Source organism: Podarcis cretensis, assembly GCF_951804945.1.
Source record: "Podarcis cretensis genome assembly, chromosome: 6".
In the NCBI taxonomy this organism is placed as follows: Eukaryota; Metazoa; Chordata; class Lepidosauria; order Squamata; family Lacertidae; genus Podarcis; species Podarcis cretensis.
The window spans coordinates 56,903,306-56,930,288 of NC_137175.1; the positions used below are offsets into that span (position 1 = coordinate 56,903,306).

At 41.5% G+C, this 26,983-nt stretch overlaps 1 protein-coding gene across 1 annotated transcript in view; it reads right to left on the bottom strand.

The window, feature by feature from the left end:
• BEND5 (BEN domain containing 5) overlaps nt 1-26,983 on the bottom strand; it is a 734,690-nt gene that overhangs the window by 696,169 nt on the left and 11,538 nt on the right. Inside the window, exon 3 of the mRNA XM_079980403.1 lies at nt 5,911-6,035. Within this exon, the coding sequence (XP_079836529.1) occupies nt 5,911-6,035 (125 nt within the window). The remainder of the gene's footprint in view (nt 1-5,910; nt 6,036-26,983) is intronic.

Below are 26,983 nucleotides of genomic sequence, written 5' to 3' on the forward strand. Positions count from 1 at the left end.
CTTCGGACCTTATCTGGCAAATAACATGTTGATTTATGAAACTATTAATTTCTGCTTTTCTTAATGGTCATATTGATATTTGGGTCTGGAAAAAGGTCTATCTTGAACAGATCACTTGATAGTTTAGAATTAAGACCACGCCACATACAGTATGATGCAGCACAGTACCCTTCTTTGTTCAGTACCACATATGGATTCCATGCCTCGGCAGAGCATCATTCAGAACGTTTGGCTAGTACTCAACGTTTTAGGCTCTCTGTAGTTGCTTTGCTTCCCCTATGGCAGGCTTCCTCAACCTCGGCCCTTCAGATGTTTTTGGCCTACAACTCCCATGATCCCTAGCTAGCAGGACCAGTGGTCAGGGATGATGGGAACTGTAGTCTCAAAACATCTGGAGGGCTGAGGTTGAGGAAGCCTGCCCTATGGTATTAATGGGGGGGGATGCAAGACCTTGAAAACAAAATGGGGGGGGGGGCTGTTTTGGCTGTCATTTTCATTTCACCTGGGTTTGGCTGTTTAAAAAGGCAGCAATAAAGTTTCAGACATTGATGCTGATTTTCACTCTTTAGTTTACTAAAACAAGTAGAGATATTCTAAAGTTATTCTTTCCAGCTTAATCTTAATTTTATCAGTTGGATAAACTATATTCCTTTGCATAAAGTATGTTCTGCGTATGCTTCTAGATTTGCATTTTCATTAGATTTCAACATTCAGCACCTAATACCATAAATTTGTTTTTGAAACTCTTTAATTCCCTTGAGTATTCCAACATATTGAATGCTATTTGCTTTGTATTATGTTGGTAACAAATCTGTAGTGAAAATGCTGTCAATATATATTCATAGCTAACGTTGTTAACTAAAAGCAATATTGTTTTTCCACTGTAAGCTGTCATAAATGTTTGGCACCCTGTTGTGTAAGCCAAAAATGTCAAAGAAATGATTAAAAAAAATAAAAAATAAAAACCCTGTGGTGATAACGTGTTAAGTTTACTGCAATAAAATACATCCCTTTTGTATAAGCCCTTGCAATTTACCAAAATGGGGAAAGCTTCTCCACGTTATTTTAAAGTTAGAATATTGTGACTATATGTACATTAGGAGAGGCGTTACTTGAAAGTGTATGACAGCATAAGAATAATGCATATATATTCATGATAGCTGTTATCCTTCTAAAATAGTAAGAAACTTTACATTTTAAATAAACTAAATATTTCAGAAGTAATATTATACATTTGGGAACTGAAAATTATGCTGATAAATAGACAACCTCTTCTGAGGGCTGTACCCCAAAAAGAAAACTCACTGACTTGTATCCAAATGGTGCCCTTCCATGATTGCAAGGACTTTTGACCCAGCAGATGTATCTGCTAAGTGTATAAAACTTTGGCCAGTGCGCCAAATTAAGCTTAGTACGGGTCCTAATTTGGCCCACAAGGCAATTTCCCCTGGAATATGCCCCACTTCTACCCACTGCTGGCTCACAGCCCTCAGAGACTTGTCCAAAGTCGAATGCAGATTCAAGGGGGGAAAGGAAAGGAAAGGAAAGGTTCCCCACCACTAAAAATTGTCCTCTGATCCAAAGTGAATGTAAGGCACTTACGAGTAATAGCTACATACTCCCACTCTCTATTCTTCAAACATGATTTCAAACTCTGAATAATAATGAAGCCTGGTTAGAATTAACCATAGTTAAGGTCAATGCTTCAGAAAACTTTAGCCATTATTAAGACTCTAAAACTCATATATAGGTGGTCCCAACCCCTAAAAGAAGAATATGAGAGAAGTAGTAAGAAAAGAAAAAGAGAAATTGTGAATACTTAAAGTGGGATATTGCAGCAGTATTTTCTGTATGCTGGATTTGTCCTGAGGTCTGCCAGTTGCCAAAAACAAGTGTGACTTGAAAAGCACACTTGTTCCTAAATAGAAGCAAAACTAAATGTGTCACATCACTAATATCATGATAATTACAACAAAGCATCCTTCTTGTTTGTACTATTTAGAATTTTGACATTCTGATTGACAGATGTCATCATATTAAGTAAGTAAACACACCTGGCTATTTAGATTCTACTCAAGAAACATCAGTGTAACAATCAAAAGTATGAATATGCTTGCTGTAATTTCAAAAAATTGGCAACTAAGATGGTTTCATAGACATTAGAAATTAAGTGTATAAATTTAACACAATTTTATCTATGTCAATCCATATTAATTATATTCTAAAAGCTGGAACATGTTAAGGAAGCACTACATAAAATGCTTACTGTGCATTACATTGTAATGATTCAAAAGAAACGTCTCTACTTGAAAGAATCCTACTTGGAAGAATATTAATCTGCAAAAGTTTCCACAACTGCAAAGTTACTCATTTTAGAATAATGGTGTATGTATGGAACTGATATTTCTATATAAAATATGAGGCATGTCTAAGATTCTTAGATATCACTGCTTCATTCTGCATTTAATTTACATTTCACACAGAGTAGCAAACAAATAATGCAATCATACACAACATTTATCAATTCAGGAATAGAAGGTTACAAGGGACAAAACTGCTCATAATGAAACCTAATTACATTCATTCATTCATTTGTTTGTTTGTTTGTCCATCCTCCAGTGTTGAGACGTAATAAAAGGACAGTTTTTCAAAACATGGGAATGTAATATACAGAAACTATTCCCAAACACTTTTCAATTTCAGCTTGAAACAGCTTAAATTTTTGGTAAGAAAACAAAGCAAACAAATCTAGAGCAATCTGTCAGGACACATGCTGGTGATGGGCAATCAGAGTAGATGATGCTCTGGACTGACCGTCTCAGGTCTTCTAACATTCTGCTTCACTGGATGTCCACATGTTCTACTGTTGTGGGAGAGGGAGAAAAGCTTTTCTCTAGCCACACCAGGAATAACTGTAAAAGTCAGTTTAGGCACAGAGACCTTTGTTTATCAGCTGTTTCAAGGGCACAAATAGATGCAGAGGGGAGGAGGGGGCAGGAAACTTCCTTATGTTAAAACCCAGGGCAGTATATTTGTGAAAAAGTTTTTCTTTTAAGTAATCTCTTTGTAGGTTTAATTTTGCAATTAAACAATTATAGACTTGGAGTTGTAAAGGGATCTTGTGGAGTTCAGCCCTTTGAAACAAACAAAAATCTATGCAAAGCTATCCTTGTCAAAGGACTGCAAACTCTTCATGATAGAGTCTCATCAAATCACTGTAGCAGGCCATACAATTGTATACGGGTATCACAGGTGGATTAATGATATTGAAAACATAGTTTGTTTTCTTTACATTCTTTACATTCTCAATAATAAATGTAACATCAATAAGTAAGCTTATCGTAAGTATGTTATATCAAGTTAATCAAGACCTACTACACTGAAATAATGACATTTAAACATGCTTAACTATGAACTGGGCTGCAGCTCTAATGCCATTAAGGAGGGGTTATGAAGAAGGTGCAATTATATTCTATAATCTTAAATAAATCACTTTAAATGATTTTACAACCTGTTCAGAATACAACAAAGAGACTTTTACAATATGTTTCTTATATGACACAATATAGTTAATAAAAAACACACCACATACATTTGATGCAACAATTTGTAGCATTTATTTAATACACTAAGGTTGCAGTGTCTGGTGGTGCCCAGTCTGAGAGATGCTTAAGATTTCATTATATTCATGTAGGACTCATTTTAACGGAAATTTGAGAGATAAAAAAAGCAGATTGCAGGAAGACATATTATAAAAACAGACCTCACAAGTCAAAGTTAATAGTGAACCCATTCTTTTTCATGTATACAACCATGAAAACAAATATCCTGTGAACTCTAGATATATATTGTATCTCTACATGAGATCTTGGTGCTCATTGAGACAGGTACTCAATCATCTCATGGCTTTACAATCTCATCATTGTTGACTAAGGAACAAAACAGGGAAATAGGACCAATCACCTATGCAGTACCACAAATTTTGATAACACATTTCATGGTTTTTTTCTTGTAACATAGGATAGTCATATAAAAGAGGAATTATTATTAAATAATTCTTCCATTAAAATGCTATTTTAGTTATGGGATTTTTTCAGGCAAGACATAATGATACAAAATCATGCACAGACATACATGTATACAGACCTACATATTGTGAACAGCTGGGCCATATTAGTACTGACAAAATGTACATTAAGGAAAGAACTGTGGAATAAAAGCAAAGTAGTATCACTGGGTTAAATCTGGACAACATCCACTCACCTGCTTGAAGGTGAAGTGGTATATATGGCCTGGCACAGCCCCACTGCCATCCAGTGGTCCTAGGCTCTTCAGCCCCAGGCTCCAACAGCTGATGGGAGAAGCAACAACCTCTCCCACCAGCTATTGGATTCAAATTTGCCCACTGGGCACAACTGGCCAATCACAGGTGGGTGAAGGGGTGGAGCCTGGGGGCAGGTCTGACAAAGACTCCTAGAAGACTTCATTCAGGTCTGCTCCCTGGGCATAAAAATTGCCCTGACCTTTGCTAGGGACCGCAATGGGCTTTTAGGATCTTCCACCCACCCTCCCTTATCTCATGGTTGGCGCCCCTTTTACTTGTGTTGGGCTTTGCTTGACTTTGCTATGGTTCTATAGTTGATGCATTCAGGCCCAGGGAGGAATTTTTCCCAAATGAAGGACCTCTACATGCCAAGCAGACAGACAATATTTAAGATCTGTCACCTTTTATTTATTTATTTATTTATTTATTTTTATTTATACTAACACACTGTGTTGCTCTTGTTCTCTAATCAAACATCTTTCTCCCATTTTCACCCCTTACAATTAGTTGTCCATCAGGAACAAAACATTTTGCAAGTTGTCTTGCCAACATTGTGATTAATCATTTGGCTCTTGTGCAGTCCAAGGAGACATTTCTTAACCTTAACTCATGTGCCCTATGATCTGCCTCCACCACTATCCACAGACACACTTTCTATAACATACAGCTACTAGATGAGCATGAAGGCAAGGTTGTCCACATGCAATTGATCTTTCATGAGAATTTGTGCAAGGATAGTCTTACACTTCTTGGAAGTTTAAGGCAAATGGTGTCTTTCTATTAAAATATTGTGTGTGTTTTTAAAACCCAAGCTAAATCAACCAGTAACTGTACAAAAAGAAAGCATTATAGAAAAAGGTCACAAAGGCATCCATATGTAAATTGTTTATCGTTCCTTTCTTAAAATGTTACTGGAATTTTTTACCAAGATGACATTTCATCTATGCTCAATAAGAAATGGCAAAGTGCTCAACTAGGTGCTCTGCTAAAATGGTGTCTTAATTCTTGAACATAGCAAAACGAAAACTCTCTTGCAGGCAAGCACAAACATGCCCACAAAGGAACTGAATACAGCCCATGTACTTTGGCTGTTTGTGAATGCACATATCTGTTCGTTAGGGGACAACCAAGGCAGAGATAAGAGGTGAACCATAAAAGGAAGCTGAGAATGCATCCTACATCCCATTATAATGTGTATTGGAGTACAACAAGCTAGTTACCAACAGACAGAAGTATAAATAGGAAAAACTGGTTTAACCTATCTCCTAGACAGCTGGTACACTGGTTTGAGGCAAGCAGCTAGGAGTGACAGATTAGCAGTAACCATAGCATGAGATCTTCAGACCCAGTTTAAGGTATCTTTTAGCCAAATATCTTACTCAGCCCAGGATATAATGGAGAGACACATTTTACCACCTGGGAAACAAGTTTCTTGTCAAATTAACATGTCTAAATAGCAACAATATAGTACAGGCCACCTCTAATCCAGCTACAGAGCAGGCAGAAAATAACAGCTATCTAAATATTCAGAACATTTCTAGTTGTTAAGCAAAAGTTTACTTCATTCTCATTTAAATTGCACTTACCTGAGATTCTTTCACATTTTCAACTGTGAAATTGAACCAGACTCGAAAACGGGGATTACATGTATCTGGTCTGATAAACAGGTCATACTCAAATTCAGTAATATAGTCCACACGTCCAAGGTTACCTAAAAAAATATTAGAAACAGAATGCTATGTTAACACATTCCAGAAAAGCCCCTTTCTCTCTTAGAGAAATATTCTACCAAAAGACTCAATAAAGTTGTATGGAAAATTCTAATCCACAACTGTTGGCTGTGAGCACATTTCATTTCTAAAAAATAAAATAAAGTGTATTTGTCTTTCCAGATGAGCTGTCTATGATATAAGAATGTTCACAATGCCTTACTCAGGGCAGCCCACACATTCCTGAAGAAGCCTCTAGAGCCAAGATATTGGAAGAATGGTAATATTTATTGAAATATAAGATCAGCAAATCAAGAGCCAATTAATAAGTGAGGGCAGATGAGGGGAGCACCTCCTGGCCATGTCAGCTGCTTCACATAGTAGTTTCCTAGCCAAGGATTGAGTGTACTTCTCCCCCATCCTTTGGGGTATTGGGGGGTGGGGCTGAACATGTAGACCATGACCCTGCAGCAAAGCGTTCACCCAGGGCCACTCCCTGTGATTGGTCACTTATACCCTGGTAACCTCCTTGTCCCCTCCTCTTTGGGAATTCCTGCTGAGTCTCCTTCAAGTAATGAATAGGTAAAGTAAATTCACTCTTGATAATGGCAGGAGTGCCACTGTTTGGATTTGAATATGAAAGAAAGTCAGAGCATAGGTGTGAACAAAAGTTGGGGCTATCTCTGGTCTACTCTCTTGAGCAAAGGATATCCACCTCCCTTGGCTGGACATGCCACTAACAGAACAAAATGTGAAGGCTTGGATCCTTGGGGCACCATCTCTTTCTGACATATGGTAAAAAAATTAAGTAGAAATAAAAATAATAAGCTACCATTTGTGCCTCATGTTTCCAGAATGCCCAATAATAAATTGTAATGATAATTCCCCATAGTCTGATTTAGAATTGGGTCGGCAGTTCCAATTCCAATATCACTTGAAATAGTTAGCTACTTGGCATTTAACATGGTGGCTTGTGGGAGGAAAGCTTTAGAAGTCATGTCAGCTACAAGGTTTAAAAAATTATTCCATCTTCACATAAGCTAAGGCGTACTTGGATTGTAAAACTTCCCAATGATTGGCAAGACAAGGTCAAGGATTGCACAGATCCTTCTTCCTTATTCTCTGGATTTGACTCACATTTTCGCAGTCATAAAAGTATCATTTGGTGCTTAGTTTTGCTTAGACTATTATTACTGTCCAAGAGTTGGACAAGATAGATGAACTAAAAGCACATTCTGTATACATGCTGAACCTTGTCTTACATTCTGGGCAGCAGATCTACTTTTGCAGGAAATGACATTTAATTTGTAGTACATCTGAGCATTATGTTAGGTAAATTCATATTCAAAAAAAAAGTAATGACAAACCACATTGCCATGGGCATAGCCAGGATTTAATTTGGGGGGGAGGCAGGCTTTATGTTGGGGGGGCAGAGCCTCAGTAAAGTTTGTTTGTTGTTTTACTTGATTGCCCTCTGTCCCGCCTTGGTTGCGCCCATAAACATCACCCATAATAAAGAATCACTCTGCTGGTGGCAGAAATAGAGTGGCCAATAACTTTAGATTAATTAACTGAAAGGATCACTGTCAGGGGTTCAGGAGCAGAGGCACAGGGAAGAGAGGAGATGGAGAGCGAAGGGGAAGAATCCGAGGGCAGCGTAGGAGAAGAGGACAGTGGACTGAGGGATTCCATGAGCCTCTCCAGCGAATCGGAAGATTCACAGAAGGGGGCGCCAGTGGCCAGGGGTAGGGGGTTCCCAAGGGGAATGCCCCAGGAGCAAGGGGGCAGCAGGGACTCCCAGAGCACTAGTTGGAAATCAGGACCAGCTTCCCCACCAGAGCAGAGTGGGGGGGAAGAGTCCCAAGGATCGGGGCCAGTGCATTCCCCACCAGGGAGAGAAGATAAGGCAGGGCTGACCACACCTCCATCGGAGAGTCAGACAATGGAGGGGAGGTCAGATCCGGCCAGTATCCCGGAAGAGGGAAGCAGTGACAGAAGTAGTATAACGGTCAGGAGGAAGGTCACTGGGTTGGCGCGAGAGGCAAGTTCAAATGTACAGGAGCGCGGGACAGCAGAGAATGAGGATTGGGAACCGGGTCCTAAAGCCCGCCGGAGGGAGGGGGAGGAGCTAAGCGACTCAGCGTCGGAAGAGTCCAGAAAGGGCAATGCCCCAGCAGGCAGGAGGACCCAGAGGAGGAGAGAGCAGCGTAAAAGGTGGAGCAGGGCTAGGATCTTAAACTGGTGTCATAGGGGAGGAGACTCAGACGGTACTTCGCCGGTCTAGGCTTTAAGACGTAGAGCTGCGCGCTGCGGCTTTGAAATGGAAACTGAACCTCAATAAAGACTTTTGTACATAACGACAGCCTCGCGTTGGTCCTCTGTGAGCTGGGACCTAGGGGCAGCTCTGACAGTAAGTACCGTCTCCTTAAAAACCTCGCAACGTGAGTGGACGCAGCGAGGGGCGAAAATTGGTACTTCGCGAGCTCACGAAAGCAGCACAAGATGACTACCGAAGAACAAATGGCAGCCCTGCAAAACGCAGTGACACAACTTAACGCAGAAATACTAGCGTCCAGGAGGAGAGAAGAGGAAGCAGAGGCTGTCTGCAAGGATCTGCAAGCCAGGTTGGAAATGTTGACTAAACAGGGGCTACCGGGAGCCAGACCAGAGGGGATTGGGCTGGGAAAGAGAGGAGGCAGCCTTGTGTCTCATTTCGATGGGAGTCTGCAGCACTATCCTAACTTCAGAGCAGACGTGGTTTTTGCGCTAAAGTTACTGGAGAAGGACTTTAGAGATGAGCAGGAGAAAGTAGGCTTCATACTAACGCATCTCCATGGAGAAGCTAAAGCGTGGTTGCGCAATCTGTGGAGAGATAATGATCCAGCCCTCCAAAACGCGAATGCCTTCATTAAGGCAATGGATGCTTGTTTTTTATCAGCGATAGATGTAGATGTCGCCAGAAAAGAGATACATGGATTGAAACAAGGCAGAGCCACTGTGAGGCAATATCACTCCCGCTTTTTTGCATTGGTCAACGCACTGGGATGGGAAAAAGATTCAGCGGCCGTTAGGGACCTGTTCTGGGAGGGGCTGAACGGGGCTGTGAAAGACGAAATCGCAAGGGGGGAGAGACCCCAGAGCACTCAAGAAGTTGTCCAGAGAGCGCTGACGATTGGGGTGCGTCTGGAAGAACATCCCTGGAGCAAAGACGAAGGGCGTTGGGGACGCACACCAGCGAGAGCACCTTCCTTCTTTCCCAGGGACTCAGCGCGCGCTCAATCCACGCCTCCACTGGGTGGGGGAGAGGAGCCGATGGAGATAGGTGATGCCAAGGCTCAGTCAGCAACCAGAGCCCTAACACGGGGAGCAGCCAAAGTGAAGCCTCCTAGAGGGAACAGGAAGTGTTACATCTGCGACAGTGCTCAGCACATGGCAAAAGAGTGCCCCCAGAGGCTCCACAAGCACATTGCAGCCTCAGCAACAGTAACAGAAGCAGTTCAGCAGAGAGAACCACAGCAGGGAAACGACAAAGTCTGGCTGGAAGCAGAGCCACTGGGGCCCAGCCAGACGAGTCAGTGAAGCAGTCCCCAGGAATCTTGCAGCCCACAGACCCCCTCCCGCCCAAACCAGTGGTGCAGCTCACCGCAGCACTCCAGCTTCCCAATGGGCTCACCATGGAAGTCCCTTTTACCATTGACTCTGGTAGCAATGCAGACTTTATAGGAGTGGATTTCATAAAGCAACATAGCATAGCGCTCCTGCCTGCCACGATGCCCCTAAAAGTAGTGACAGTTGATGGAAGAGAATTGCTGGGGGGACAGGTGGTACAGCAAACGCCGCCAATGGTGATGCGAATTGGAAATCACCGCGAAGTCATCAGCTTCAATGTCACCCACCTGTCAGACACGCCCATAGTATTGGGCATGAGCTGGTTGGACAGGCACAGCCCGGCATTGGCATGGTAGCAGCGTAAATTGACCTTCTGCTCCTCCTACTGCGCAGAACATTGCATCATGACTAACCAGGAAGACGAGGGGCAAGAGGATGACCCACAGCTACAACTGGGCATGCTGCAAGCGGTACCCGACAAGTACAAGGCGTTTTTGGAGGTCTTCTGCGAGAAGGAAGCGGACAAGCTGCCTCCCCACAGACCCTACGACTGCAAGATTGACCTCCTGCCGGGGGCGCCAGTTCATCTCGAGTTTCTGGCAGAAGCTGATGGGGATCCTGAACGTCAAGGTCAACCTAGCGTCAGCAAGACACCCGCAGACCAACGGACAAGCGGAGAGGGTCAACGCCATCATGCAGCAGTACCTGAGATGCTACGCGAACCAGCAGCCCTCGACCTGGGTGGACTACCTACCGCTGGCCGAGTTTGCCTACAACAACATGAAACACGTGTCCACGGGGGTGACACCGTTTTTCGCCAACAATGGGCGACATCCCAGGACCTTCCCGGGCTTAGAGAAAGAGGGGGAAGGGGAGCCGCAGGGAGCAGAGGCATTGGCAGAGGAGTTACAGGAGGTCCATGAACAGCTCCGAAGGCAGTTGGAGCTAGCTAAACACGTGTACAAGATGCAGGCAGACAGACACAGGAGAGTTGGGGAGGACATACGGGTAGGGGACTGGGTCTGGTTAGCAGCCCAGGCAGTGCCGGCCAGATCCTTAGCTAAGAAGAAGCTCGGACACAAGCAGCTAGGCCCTTACCAAGTCGAGGCACAGATCAACCCAGTGGCCTTCCGGTTGACACTACCGGAGGGATCCAGAATGCACCCGGTCTTTCATAGATCGGTACTCACGCCCTACAAGGCACCTCACAGGTTTCAGGCGCCAGGGACAGCTCCTGGCCCGCTTAGAGACGCACCCACGACAGGGGGGTCACCGAGGGCGGGGCCGCTCAACGAGGTCACGGAGATTTTGGACTCAAGATGGGGGGAAGAGGGGGTTAAATATCTCCTCGCCAGGGAAGGTACCCCGGCCAGCGCCAACAGCTGGGTACCGTATTATGCGGTGGAGGAGCACTACCTCAAAGACGAGTTCCACGCACTCTTCCCACACAGGGCCATGCCGGAGGATTATTTTGACGAATATCTTTTCACACCCACACTTTCAGCCAGCACGTTCCGGGGTTTCTCTTCAGAGGAGGACACGGCGCCGGAGACTAGCTCCCCAGAGGGGTCCCTCTCAGGGTTTGGCACAGGCGGCTCTTATTGGTGGGAAGATCAACCTGTGGTGGGGTGGAGCAGAGATCTGCCGAGCGGGCCCGCGCACGCAGCGTCACCCCAGGCGACAGGGGGAGAGGGGGTCATGGACGTGTTGGGGGAGGATCCGGGGTTCGAACACATCGGCAGAGAGATGGAAGCTGAGGAGATCGACATCGACGAGCCCGTTGAGGACTGGCCGGATCTACCCGGCTGGAGGCACACCACGGGGGAAGAACTGTATCCTGCACTCACCCCCACAACACTGGAGCACCCAGAACCCACGCCAGAAGAGGGGGAGGGGGGAAGGGGGGGCTTTGAGGGGGGGATGGATGTCAGGGGTTCAGGAGCAGAGGCACAGGGAAGAGAGGAGATGGAGAGCGAAGGGGAAGAATCCGAGGAGAGCGTAGGAGAAGAGGACAGTGGACTGAGGGATTCCATGAGCCTCTCCAGTGAATCGGAAGATTCACAGAAGGGGGCGCCAGTGGCCAGGGGTAGGGGGTTCCCAAGGGGAACGCCCCAGGAGCAAGGGGGCAGCAGGGACTCCCAGAGCAGTAGTTGGAAATCAGGACCAGCTTCCCCACCAGAGCAGAGTGGGGGGGAAGAGTCCCAAGGATCGGGGCCAGTGCATTCCCCACCAGGGAGAGAAGATAAGGCAGGGCTGACCACACCTCCATCGGAGAGTCAGACAACGGAGGGGAGGTCAGATCTGGCCAGTATCCCGGAAGAGGGAAGCAGTGACAGAAGTAGTATAACGGTCAGGAGGAAGGTCACTGGGTTGGCGCGAGAGGCAAGTTCAAATGTACAGGAGCGCGGGACAGCAGAGAATGAGGATTGGGAACCGGGTCCTAAAGCCCGCCGGAGGGTGGGGGAGGAGCTAAGCGACTCAGCGTCGGAAGAGTCCAGAAAGGGCAATGCCCCAGCAGGCAGGAGGACCCAGAGGAGGAGAGAGCAGCGTAAAAGGTGGAGCAGGGCTAGGATCTTAAACTGGTGTCATAGGGGAGGAGACTCAGACGGTACTTCGCCGGTCTAGGCTTTAAGACGTAGAGCTGCGCGCTGCGGCTTTGAAATGGAAACTGAACCTCAATAAAGACTTTTGTACATAACGACAGCCTCATGTTGGTCCTCTGTGAGCTGGGACCTAGGGGCAGCTCTGACAATCACGAATACCTATACTAAGCTTATGATAGAAACTTAGAAAGTAGTTTTTAAATAAAATCTTGTTTAGCATATAGTGGGATTTTTAAAGCTATGTTTTAATTTTTATCTTTTAATTTTAAAAGAATTGTAAAAAAAAAAAAATGGTACCCAGAACAGAATAAAATACAGTTATTTTACTGAAATGCATTAAAAACTATTAAACAGAAACTATATATGTATTAAAAGATCAATATTTTATTCCATATGTCTATTGTATTGAGGAGAATTTTTTTGTAAAAAAACCCCCAATCTGTTCTGCAATAAGAGATTAATAATTTATAGTACTATTTTAGGCATGTTTACTTAGGACTAAGTTCAACTTTACTCCTTTACTGCATACAAGTCTGTGTCTAAATAAATATTTATGAACATTTCTTACATTTCTAGATGTATTTTATCATATGATATGCATTTCATATGCATTTTGGTGCTTTTTGTGTCAATAACTGCACTACAAAATTCAGGAAAATGTGAAATATGAGGGATAACTGCACTCTGATTTGCACATTAGTCTCTGAGGTGTGGATCAGGTCAATTCATATTGGAATTCACAAAATAATGTCCTCAAAATAATGTCCTGTAACATATTTAAAATACAAAAACTGTAAACTAATTCTAAAGATGAATGTCACTAGGAATACACACACACATGATTACTACCACTTTATTTAACCTACAATATGAACTTAACTCTTCATCAAATACTAAAACATGGTGCATCCTAGATCAATAAGAAAGGCTGCATTTCAGGACAAAAGAAATCCTGTTCCAGTAAATGCTAGCTGGAGTTTTTAAGTATGCCAACAATTATTATAAAAATGCAAGAAAACAGAGATATGTTAAGCAATCCTAAAATCTTCTTAAACCACACATTGTGCTTTTCTACAGAGAATTTTAAGATGAAAAATAGACCTTGAGGGTCTTTGACAAGCCTCAGGCAATATAAAGGAAAAAGGTCAAACACACTGCTAAAAAGGACTGTTATCTTCAGAACAACAACTTATCAGCCAGCTTGCAGCCCTGCTTATTTACAGTTATTGGTCCCAGAGGAAGTGCACTTCAACACAGGTCACGATTACTTTGTAATGAGTTTGCCAGAAATGGTAAAGGAAACTAATTTGTAACAATGTGCTATTCCTTGCACATGAACTTTTGCAGACACCTTTTTTTTTGTCCAGCAATGAATAACTAACTTCAGCTTCCCTAACAAGCAATGAAAACAGGAGTGTACTCAAAAACCCAACTTGCAGGCATGAATGTGTTGAAATATCAGTAATTATCTCTCTCAGCTGTCCATTACACTATTCATGATTATGATCAATTCCCCTGTGGTTGCTATACAGAATACAGATTTCAGGGGATGAATTTGCACACGCAAATTAACACCATTTGGACGAAAATAGGTTGCACCTGTCAAAGCTTAGTAACAAAAGGTCAGATGCCCTCTTTTGCACCTAGAACATTTGGCTATTGTGTGCCTTGCTTGCAGGAATATAATTCTGGTTTGACTAAATAGAGAAAAGTGAGCACCATGGTGAACAGAAGAAAAAAGAATTAAACCTTAACTGAAAGCTCACAGTTAGCCCATTCTTTAAAATACACGTGAATAGAAGTAGCCAAGGCAATTTTGAGTAGTTTTTCAAAAGAAATATATCAAGTACTCCTCTGTTTTTGTCGATACATTGCCAGGCCTCAAAATACTATTTTTCATCTGAACAATAAAAATCTGGACAAGATGGCAATAGAAAATCATTAATACACTTGCAGCTGCATTTCAATCTATACAAAACCCTTAAATAAAAACAACCTGGGAACAAATGTGCAGAATTGCATAATACATACATCATTTACAGAGCTCGGAGTCTGAAATTGTGCTCAAGATAGCCAAGCAGAATTAATCTATGTTTTCAAATAAACTTTTTAAAAAAGCATTGAACTTTAATATTCATTCTAGAATGGGCCATCAGCTGAATGCTACTGAAAAGATAACAAAACTGAGGTGATAAAATGAAGCAATTATATAGATTATATTCTAAGTGAAAGCGGAAACTTCTCAAAAAAAGTCTTTAAAAATATTTTCCCAGAGAACCATGTGACACATTTCATTTTTTTACTCATGAAAAAAATGAAATACAGTAATGGGAAGCAGTCAAATCCATTTTTTCAGACAACAAAATCACAAAAAGGAATAAATATTTTTTAAAAAATCATATTCACCATATACACCACTATTCAGAAAGCACCTGTAAAAAAAAAAAAGCTATTATTGGTGTACGTAAGTAGATGACATTGTCCCCTATGGGGATGCAGATACTGTCACCATTATCACCATGCTCTCTTGAGATGCATAGAGTATATTTGGAGCTTTCTGTTGCTCTTAAGTCACAAAGCATTCTTATGAACCAAGTACAGCCAAGTCTGTAATGGAGACAAAATCTTGAAAGTCATAGATCCAGATAAACATCTAAAAGCTCCTATCCCACTTTGTTTCCCCCTCTGGGGTCCTACAAAGTGTTGTTTTCCCAGTAAAAGCCTAACTGCTTCACCACCAACACTCCTTCAAAAGGGAGGGGAAACATTAGTAAGTATTCACAGAACATGCATCTAAGTTGCTGAAAAAAAGGACCAGTTGTTCCAAATGCTGCAATTGTGTGATAAAACAGACTGTTTTCATGTAAATTGCTTGAAGATTTTCACTATAGGCAGTATATTTGTTATATAAATAAATGAATAAAATTGTGGCACCCAACCAGAAGGTATAGGGAGCAACTATAATTTGGGGATTCTGTCAAGTTACAATTTATCTGTTTTCAAAGGCCTTTGGAGAAAATGGCTGAAGTCCCTTGGTTTTTATCTTACACTAATATTGTTCTTACTGTTTGATGAGAATTATAAATGAGGTACTTTTAAAAAAGAATGTTGTTCCCTGACTTTTATACGAATGGGGTAGCCCCTTCTCTCTGCCAGCTCTCCAAACCATCAACTGCCTCCTGGAGCCCTGTTCCCACTGCCCATGATCCTTACAGATGGAAATTAAACATGTGAAAGGATGGATCCACAGAATTGTGGCTGCAGCAACCAAGGAAAGCAAAGCAGCTGCCAGTTCATTTGTCTTTTTGGTCACTGATTTAGCTCTACTGCTCATTCACCCCAACCATCAAAGCAGGGCTAGGACTACCCCCTCATCCCTGACATTCAACATGCCTCCCACCATTCCTGCTTTCCCATTTCATGCCCTTGGGGAAGGGGAAAGTGAAGGGGAAGGGGAAAGGTCAAGCAGTCAAAGATGGAGCTAGGGGCACAGGGTGGGTTGGAAGCAGAGGAAGAGGCCATTCAGGTGAGGGGCAGGCATGTCAAATCTCAACTGTATCTGGCCCCACTGTTATCAGGGACTGGCAGGGTTCTAAAGAGAGTGTGGTGGAGGCAGGGGACCAGGGGAGTGACCCAGGAGAGGGGACCAGTGATTTATGGGGTGTCACACAACCCGCAAGACAAGAGCCTGGGGAAGGAGAGAGAATCAGGGCAGTCTGAGGCAGAGGAAGGCACACAGGATGTAGCAGAGAAAGAAGGGATGGTTCAGGCAAGGGTCAGTAGATTTTCACTCACCCCACTGTCTCCTAGAAACAGGAAGGACTGGAAAAGGGAAGAGCATGGATGACTTCAATGCAGGACAAGTCTCAGGTTGTGGACACGCAACCTATCAGAGAAGGGTATATAAGCCAGAGGAGGGGAGGTGGTGCCACACTGTTCCTGCAACTGCTTCACAGGGCCCAGACCTGTGGACAGCTGCATTCAGGCTAGAAGCGTGTGAGTGTGTGTATCTAGAGCACCATGGAAGCTGCAGTGTTTCTCTTGCTAATAAAGAGTTAACTATCAGACGTATGTCTTCCTTATCTGGAATGGATCATGACAGTTGTTTCTTAGAACCAGGAGGGGCTTGAAGTGGGAAGCACAGCAATGATTTCTGTGCAGAAGTCTCAGGCTGCATGTGTGCACTCCATCAGACAAGGGTACAGAAGCCTGGGGCAGGGGGGCAGGGTCCCACTGTTGCTTCAACTGCTCTAGCAGGCACAAACCTGGAAAACAGCTACATAGACATTAAAACTGTGTACGCATGTGGTAGACCTTAGAAGCTGCTGTATAGGTGTGCATGTTTTTGTCAAGAAAGAATTAACTATCTGCCATTTGCCTTCCTTGGCTGGGTGTGCACAGGACATGGGGGCACCGATTAACCATCTGACAAGCTTCCTCTGAAGAAAGCAGAAGGACACCAGTCAATGTGAAAGATGACATGTGCATGAGGCTGTATTTTTGCAGTGCTGAAAAGGAAGATGTGACATGACTATATGAATATAACGAACAAAGAAGAGAAAGGAACTGTGGGCAAAGCCAAGGCTTTGAGCATGTTTAGCAGAGTGGGTCATGATATTAATTGATACACAGAGTATAAAGAGAAGGGAGGCTTGGGAGAAAAGATAAGAATTTCATTGTTGAACATAGTGAACTTGACAAAGTGATGAAATATCTAAGGAAAATTATCCAATAGGCAGCTAGAGACACAGAACTGGATTAGACTAAAGTTCTGGGCGTACCAAGTATCAGGTGGTACAGAGAGCCATGGGATTTGATGAGGTGACCTAGGGGTGGAGTGTCATAGCACAGACTAAACAACAGACGCATAAGGGACCCTTCTTTTTATCTGCACCCTAGTCTCTGTTCCAGGAGTTTATAATGGAATATTTTCTTGCTGGTGTTGCTAAATTTGTTTGGATGCTTGAGATATTGCATTGTAGTTTAAAATATCATATGGCATTGGAATAGTCACATTTGGCTGGTTTCTTTACATAATAGATCATATTTACAATTTATTTCCTTAGTTGTATCCCCTTTGGTCTTCTTATGTGATATTTTTCATTATTTCTAAATGCTTATCACATTAGTGAGATCCTCTTTCCCTCCATCCCACCCATATACTTTTAAAATACTGACATTTTGAAAGATATTTTGGTCCTCCCTTATGATTAGACTATTTTCAAGTGACTAGCTTTTTTCTGTTATTTCCTTTTACCAAATACAGAAGCAGTTTCTTTTATTTCAATGTATTTCAGGGTTTGTGGCAAATTAAACATTAATCTTTCTCTGTAAATGTCAAGTGATATTTAAATGTTTTCCTGGCAGATAAATTATTATTAATATTAATGCAATAAAATTGCAGTTTTTGTCCTTTCTTTGATATTTACAAAAATACTAAGAATGTCAAAACAGTTCCATAGAAAAAAAAATCATTGGTCTACCATCCAGTCAGCATTAGCATGAAAGGTTAAAAAACAGAAAAGAAAAGAAAGAAAGAAATGCCAGTCTTAGAAAACTGTGTTCATATCATGAAAGGAGAAAAGTGAAATTCTGTCTCACTTCCACATTCAATGTATCACTTTCACAGCAAAACTGCCTTAGTAAAGTTCACTTTAATTTAAACCTTTTTTTTGTAATTCAGTGACTGCTTTAAAATAATGAAAGACACATTGTCATTCTCATAATTAGTTGCTGTTGCACTAAATGAGAAAAAAAATCTGATCTACAATCTATACAAGCAAGGTCATATATCAAAACAGAAGTAGCTTCATATACAGATCTGCAAACAATCCAAAAATACACAAGGCTTAGAATCGAAGCCTAGTAGTCATAATCAATTTTTAAAAAATTATGTAACCTCCACCTTCCTTTCCAATCTCTTTGACCGGCTAGATTTATCTCATATTCTATAGCCCTATTAATACAATTTGCTGTTTAGATGCAAAAGCAACTTCAGCACCAAGGACAACACAGTAAGGCAAAAGGCTATGAAAGTTGTACTATGAACTTTAGCAAAGCAAAATCAAAATTAATTTACATTTTATTTTTATTTAATTGCACTGACCATGGAACAAAGCATATAATGGCAATAAGTCATAAAACACATGTAAAGCTCACATTAATACTTATAAAACATCCCATAGCTGTATTTAGTTGGAAGCAGAACCCATTGGGAGAAGTTTAATGTAGTGCAATGGCAATTGATCTGTCAGTGCAAGCATTTCAGCTTGCAAGATGGATGATCCCCATCAGAAATATCCAAGGATGCAAGTAGACCCAGTCCATCCACAAGAATGTCTGTGTCTCCTTTCCTAGCCCCATCACTTGAGCCGAGAACCACTGGAGGTTTTTAAGCAGAGGTTGGATCTGCTTAAAAACCTCCAAGGAAGGAGAGTCCACAACCTTCTGAGGGAGTCTTTTCCACTATCCAACAGCTCTTACTGTCAGAAAGTTATTCCTGATTTTTAGTGGGAATCTCCTTTCCTATAACTTGAATCCACTGGTTCGAGTCCTATCCTCCAGAGCAGGAGAAAACAAGCTTGCTTCATCTTCCATGTGGCAGCCCTTAAGATATTTGAAGATGGCTATTGTCAGGGAACTGCCATCAGAAGAACAGGTGGTGGAAAGGCTCCCGGAGAATACCAGAGACACTGCAGCAGAAGAGGGAACCAGTAGGGGGGGAGCAGGAGCTCCAAGGGAAAGGGAGTTGGAGGGGAGGCTCTGGGATACTTCCAGTGAGAACAGTGAGGAGGTATCAGGACCCCCTTTAGGGACCCCCATCCCTCGCCGGAAACTGTCACACAGAGAATCCAGGAGACGCGTTTCCGTTAAACAGCTTTTATGTTGGAAACGTTTCCGCAGAGGCCCACTGTCAGATTCTACCAGCGACTGACGGAGCCATGCCAAAGGGCTCCGCTCAAGGCAGAGATTTACTACACTGAGTAATCTCTGAGGGATCAAGCTTTTACGCACAAGCAGCTCATTATCCCATCACAGCTATCATATCTTCTGTCAGTCTCCTCTTTTCCAGTCTAAACATACCCAGCTCCTTCAATTGGTTTCCATGCACTTGATCATCTTGGTTGCTGTCCTCTGCACATGTTCCAGTCAGTCAATATCCTTCTTAAACTGTGGTGCTCAGAACTGGACACAGTATTCCAAGTGTGGTCTGACCAAGGCAGAATAGAGAAGGACTATTACTTCCCTTAGGGACGTGGGTGGCACTGTGGGTTAAACCACAGAGCCTAGGGCTTGCCAATCAGGTGGTCGGTGGTTCGAATCCCCGCGATGGGGTGAGCTCCCATTGCTTGGTCCCTGCTCCTGCCAACCTAGCAGTTCGAAAGCACATCAAAGTGCAAGTAGATAAAATGGTACCACTCCAGCGGGAAGGTAAACAGCATTTCCATGCACTGCTCTGGTTCGCCAGAAGCAGCTTAGTTATGCTGGCCACATGACCCGGAAGCTGTAAGCCGGCTCCCTCGGCCAATAAAGCGAGATGAGCGCCGCAACCACAGAGTGGTCAGGGGTCCCTTTACCTTTTATTACTTCCCTCGATCTGGACACTATACTTTTATTGATGCAGTCTAGAATATCATTAGCTTTTTTTCCTGCTGCATCACACTGTTGACTTATGTTAAACTTGTGATCTGATAAGACCCATAGATGCTTTTCACATGTGCTATTAGTAAGCTTAGGTGCCCCCCATCTTAAATTTGTGCAGCTGATTCCTCCTGCCTTAGTACAGAACACTGCATTTCTCCCTATTGAAATTCATTTTGTTAGTTTGGGCCCAGTTCTCAAATCTGTTAAGGTCATATTGAATCCTGAATCTGTCTTCTGCAGCATTGGATACTCTTCCCAGTTTGGTGTCATCTGCAAATTTGATGAGCATCTCCTCAATTTCTTTGTCCAAATCATTTATAAAGGCATTGAACAACAGGCCCAGGACAGAACCTTGCAGCACTCCACTTGTAACTTTTTTACAGGATGATTAGGAAACATTAATGAGTACTCTTTGAGTTCAGTCAGTGAACCAGCTACTAACAGTTACCTTGTCCAGCCCACATTTTGCCAGCTTCCTTGCAAGAATATCATGGGGGACCTCCAGTCTGCAGGGACCTCACCTGTTCTCCAGGAATTCTCCAGGATTATAGACAGAGGCTCTGAGATTACATCTGCAAGCCCCTTTAGTATCCTTCAGTCCAAGAGAAGAGGAGCCAGTTCAGGCACCTCTTGGACCCAAATATTGACTCTGTGGGATTTATTCTACTGCTGCTCCCAAAGAATCTGCACCTCGTCACCATTTTCAAATGATGGTAGAGACTGAAGTCAAGAGCTTCACTAGCTGGTTTCCTATCCCTGCCACCTGTGATTGAACTACTTGACAATTTATTATCTAATGGTGATAACATTACTTGCCAGTCTCCCACAAGCTACTTATGCAGATTTTAAAATCTTTTGCCATGTTCCTATCACTTGACAGGTCATTAGTCAATTTGAACCCCTTCTGGCCTTAGCACTACAGTGGTACCTCGGGTTACATACGCTTCAGGTTACATACGCTTCAGGTTACACACTCCGCTAACCCAGAAATACTGCTTCAGGTTAAGAACTTTGCTTCAGGATAAGAATAGAAATCAGGCTCTCTTGTGTTGCCACCCTCCGAACCTCTTGGGGAGGGGGAACATTGAGAAGGGCCTCAAACTTGTGTGCAGGGTACAGGTCGTTTTGTATGGAGAGAGGTGGTCCTTAAGATATTGAAGTCCTGAGCCATGTAAGACTTTATAGGTCAACATGAGCACTTTGAATTGGGCCCAGAAACTACCAGTAATTGGCAGCCAGTACAGTTGGGCCAGGATACAGAGCTATGAGGGCATATTGCTACATGGCAAGCCCCACATCACCCCCATTTAATTATTTAACTTTAAGAAAATTATGCATAAAGTGCTTGAGTTTGGGTGATTTCAGAATTAGGAAAAGAGCAGGTAATAATGTTGAGAGCTGCCATATATTTCTTTGCACAGACAGCTGACTTGATAGCAACTGGTAGAGTCTTGAATTAGTTATCCTCTTCCTACCTTGATGGAGTTCCTTGCTGATGTCAGCAGCAGTTTTGGCTGTCTTGACCATGGATTTATATCATATGAGGTTTATATCATTCTGAGAACTGTAGATTTATGTTATGAGGTTACCTGAGCTGACCAACCTCATGTAGGGAACTGGCGTAGCAGCTAGTAACATAATCAACAGAGAACACAAGCTCTTACAAAGAAAATGAAACACAATATATCCCGCACATTAGTATTTGAAGGAAAAACATTGTTATCATCAGCTGATCCCAAACGTAAGACAGGAAAAGAGGGGATAGCATGGTAGGATAAGATAAAAGCACCCACATTTGCTCAAAGAAAAAATGCAAACAATTCTGAGCACACAGGAATTATATCTGAAAATACTGAAAGACTGGCAAGATTATGTAAAGGGAAAAGGGAAAAACAGAGTGCCTATATTTTAACAACAACATGGAGACAGGGGATTACATTTAACTTGACTTCTATCTTCAGGAAATTATTACACATTTCAAAAAAAAAGTTCAAGGAAGCAGCCTGTCAAGGGAAAAGGTGGGGCACAACAACAACAACAGTGGTAAAATAATCTGTTCATATTTACTGCAAGGCCTGCCCCAAAGTCTTGTGATGCCTAATAATATAATAAAACAAATATAAAATCCAATTAAAAATGATAAATAAACAGTCTTTTAACAGCTACAATGTTAGCTTCAAAATCTTGCTAAACAGAAATCCTAAATACCAACTTTCAATTTAGAACACTTTCAAAACTTGCCTAGGGTAGAACTTTGTAGAATTCTATCACTGTGCAGCAGCTTCTGGGGCCTAATTATCATACCCTCCAACATTTCTCCGATGAAAATAGGGACATCCCACTCCATAATGATAATTTTTATTTATACCCCACATATCTTACTGGGTTGCCCCAATCACTCTGGGCAGCTTCCCACATATATAATAACATAATAAAACATTAAACATTTTTTTAAAAAAACTTCCCTATACAAGATTGCCTTCAGACAGCTTGGGAGTTAAATCACTCCATACCCTCCAATATTTCTCTGGTGAAAATAGGAACGTCCTAAGGAAAAGCGGGACATTTTGGGATCAAATCAGAAACCAGAATGTCTTCTCTAAATCAGGGATGTCCCAGGAATATAGGGACACTTGGAGCCAGATGGGCAGGGTATAAATTATTATTATTATTATTATTATTATTATTAACTGCAAAGTGCCTATATGTTTGTTTAGTCGTGTCATCCATAAATACATATTAATGATTTAAACACTCACATGTAGAAATGTCAGCGGATTTCAGTCCAGTTCACAATTTGCTGAAGTGCACTTTCATCTGTCCAATTGAACCAGACCTCAGGAAAAAACCTAGATTTGTGGTTTATTCTACAGAGCTATCAAGAAAGCTAGTTTGACTACACGTAGCACTTATACGGTGAACTAAATACTGCTATCTTGCTTTAACAAAGTAAATACCATACAGCTTCAAAGTATGGTACCTCCACAACATTAAGTAAAAATGCATTTTTAAATGGTGCAGAAAATTACCGCACTTCCTATATACTTGCAAACACAAAGCCACACACACAAACACACATCGCCCCTACTCCCAAGACCCCTTTTGTGCATTGAATCATACAGGAATCGATGTGCGGTCACTTCCTGCACTATTTTTAATTGTCAAGTTGCAAGAAAACCCCAGACTCATATTGTGAATCTGAGCACTAAAACACCTTTATACTAAAAAGCTGTAAGAATAAGTACCTGTGATGGGAAATGGGAAATGGATTGTACAGTTCAAACATATTTGCTGAGAAATTACAGAGAAACAGCAAAGAGGCTTAGCAGCTGTTGATAAAAAAATAACAAGACTCAGTTACTAATGCGAAGAATGGCTTTGCTTGAGTCCCATGAATGGCAGATCCTGCAAGTTTCCCTATTTTCTAGGGTCAATCCCAGATTTCTGGAAGCTATCCTGGTTTCTGATTTGATCCCAGAATGTCATGCTTTTCTTTAGGATGTCCCTATTTTCAGTGGAGAAATATTGGTGGGTATGGTAGGACATCCCTTTTTCATCAGAGAAATGTTGGAGGGAATGGAGATAAGGAACTATACAACTTTTAGAAGATACCTGAAAGCAGCCCTGTACAGGGAAGTTTTTTTTTAATGTTTAATGTTTTATTATGTTTTTATATGCGTTGAAAGCCACCCAGAGCGGCTAGGGCAACCCCGTCAGAAGGGCAGGGTATAAATATTGCCGTCATCATCATCATCATTATTGAATAGGATGTCCCTATTTTCATCGGAGAAATGTTGGAGAGTATGAAATGACACTTGCACTGAAGAAGAGAACAAGAATGTTCTTGATGGTGCAATAGCAGATGAAACCACAACAATGAAATGGGCATGACACAAATTACCTTGTGGTTTATGAACAAGCGTGATAATAATGTTTAATTTGGACACCAAATACCTTCAACATGAGCAAGCTTCCAACTGTACTTCCAGGGAGAAGGAATGGTGGATTGACTACCAAGTAAATACATTCACACTAAAAACAATTCTTTAAAATACACAGTGTTTGTGATGCCAAAAGTCCAATTACACCAGACACCACAGAAAACAAATAATTCTTCCTAGGTGCAATTCAGACTATTAATCTGTTGCAAAATGCTACCATATACAAAAACACCTTTATATATTGTAGTAATTTACCTCCACTTTGTGTCATTATAGTTGATCCCAAAGTTCCCACTAGCTTTAGCAAGACCATGCAGCTATAATAGATGGTGTGCACCCAGTTTGTTTTTAAGAAATACAAACCCTAAATCAAAATTAGCATGGTAAAGGCTAAACCTAGAATGCAATTAGACCACTGAACAGAATCAATAAAGGCAAACGTGAAGAGTTATGTGCCTAATCAGAGAAATTTTATGTGCTTAACCAGTGGAATATTATGCTTCAAAGGTAACATTTTGTATTCAAATGAATTTCGAGCTTATCAGGAAAGATGTTAATAAATTATTTCCCTCTGAGTCTCATTACAGAGCATGTTCATCTTGAAATAGAGTAAAATTGCTGATTTTGCAGCAACAAATCTTCCTAAATAGGTTCTCTAACCAATATAATTTAAAGAAATAGAAAATATGGACCATTGTTTATTTCATGACACCTGCCCAAAATGTATCTGTAGACTGCAGACAGCTAAGTCATGCTATGGGTCCCAATTACTCACTTTTGACTTTTGAACATCTCTTAAAAACTTTTTATGTTGATAGGTCTAAGTGGCTATTTAAAATTTACTTAAGTAGCTAGTCATTTTAATGATTGTTATGTACAGCCTTTTAATGGTTTTGTATGCTTTTCTATTATTCATTATTTGAAGAATTCCTATTGCACTTTTCAGGTAGACATCACAAAATGGTTTACATAAAATTATTACAACAACCAGCATCATTTTAAAAAAGGAATCACCCACAATAGAATTATTATTATTATTAATAATAATAATAATAATAATAAATTTTATTTATATCCCGCCCTCCCCAGCCGAAGCCGGGCTCAGGGCGGCTAACAACAATCAAACAATCAAACAATCAGATAATCGCACATTCTAAAAATATTTCATTATAAAAATCAATTAAAATCAAATTAATGGCAACTGATTAAGCAAGATTCTGTGCAGGTTGCCAGAGGAGGGAGTCAGGCTGCGCCCTGACCAAAGGCCTGGTGGAACAACTCTGTCTTATTTTATTTTTTAAAATAATATTTATTAAAAAATTTAAGGGTTACAAAAAGCAAAAGTAAAAGTAATAACACCATATTAAACAAAAACAAAACAACACATCACAATAAGGAAAAAAGAAAAGAAAAAAAGAAGAAAAACCACAACTAATCTTCCCATAACTTATCGTTCATTTGCTTGTTTCCTCAACCTCCTCACACCTCCCTTTTTTGTATTCTAATTCAGTTAACTATTTCAGCAAATCCTTTCCATCTTTTCCAATTTTTGTTCTGTAATTTATCTCAATATGATGTAACTTTACTTTCCCTTCTTTCACCAATTAACAGTCTATTTTTTCCTAAACCCTTATAACATTCCGGCTAAAACGATATAACTTCATTCCAACATCCTTCTAACATTCATTAATTTTACAATGTTTCTGTAAATAGTCTTTAAATTTCTTCCAATCTTCCTCCACCGACTCTTCTCCCTGGTCTCGGATTCTGCCAGTCATTTCCGCCAGTTCCATGTTGGCAGGTATATATAGTCCAAAACTTCCCCCCTCTTCTCCTGCTTCCAAGGGGGGGATTTACTATTTTTTGGTGTTGAGAAATTAGTCCTTTCCGATCAGCTTTCCAAGGCTTTAGCTTGCAGCCTCTTTGCTTTAATCTATTTACAAAAGCGGAAGGCGGACTTCCTGTTTATACCTCCCCGCTACAGTACCGAATTAAGTCTTTTTTCTTCTTTAAAAGTTTCCAATTTGTTCTACTCACAGGTAGTTACTTTTAGAGTCAAATTGTCCACAGGAAAAAGTATTTTATTGCTTATTCCCCACCCATCTGTCTGGGTTGCCCCAACACTCTGAACAGTTTCCAACATAATATAAAAACACAGTGAAACATCAAACATTTAAAATTTCCTGATAAAAGGCTGCCTTCAGATGTCTTCAGAAAGTTGTGTAGGTTTTTTTAAATCTGTTTGACAACTGATGGGACAGCGTTCCACAGGGCGGGTGCCACTACCAAGAAGGCCCTCTACCTGGTTCCCTGTAACTCCAATTCCCACAGTGAGGGAACCACCAGAAGGTCCTTAGAGCTAGATCTCAATGTGTAGACTTAACTATGGGAGTGAAGCTCTCCTTCAGGCACAGCAGTCAACTCCTAGGGGACAAGGTCCCTTCAGTCCTCGCAATAATATATTTGAGGGGGCCACCCCCACCCCCCAGTTCATGGGCACTGCCATTTGAATGATGTGCATGTGCCACATCATGTGATCGATTATGTGGGACGGGTATTACCTGTTAGGGCTTTAAAGGTCAGCATGAACACTGAATTGTGCTCTGAAACGTATTAGGAGCCAATGCAGATCTTTTAGGACCCGTGTTTTATGGTCCTGGAGGCCACTCCCAGTCACTAGTCTGTGTTAGTTGTAGTTTCTGAGTCACTCTCAAAGAAAGCCCCACAGAGTTCATTGCAGTAGTCCAAGCAGAACATAACCATAGCATGCATAATTCTTGCATGTTAAGAAAAAGCTGTCACATTGCTTCTTCTCCCCTGCCCCTGCTCTCATGGAAAGATAGCCCTTCAAATGCCCCTATGGGGACGGTTAGGGGGAGGGAAAGATCTATTGCTTTTATTATAAAAATAAATAAATGAGTAAATAAATTCAGTGCTCTGGTCTGATTGTGGTGATACAGATAGCAATTTCAGGAGAACAGAAAATGATTTAACATATCAAAAAGGTTATAAAGTATTCATTTTTTTTCAAAAAGCATTTCCTGAACAAATGTTTTCATTATCTAGGAATTTTAAAATAAAAGCATTATTCTTCCCCCTTTTTATTCCTACACGTGTTGCCAGAATATGTCTCATAAAATACTTATGAGCAGT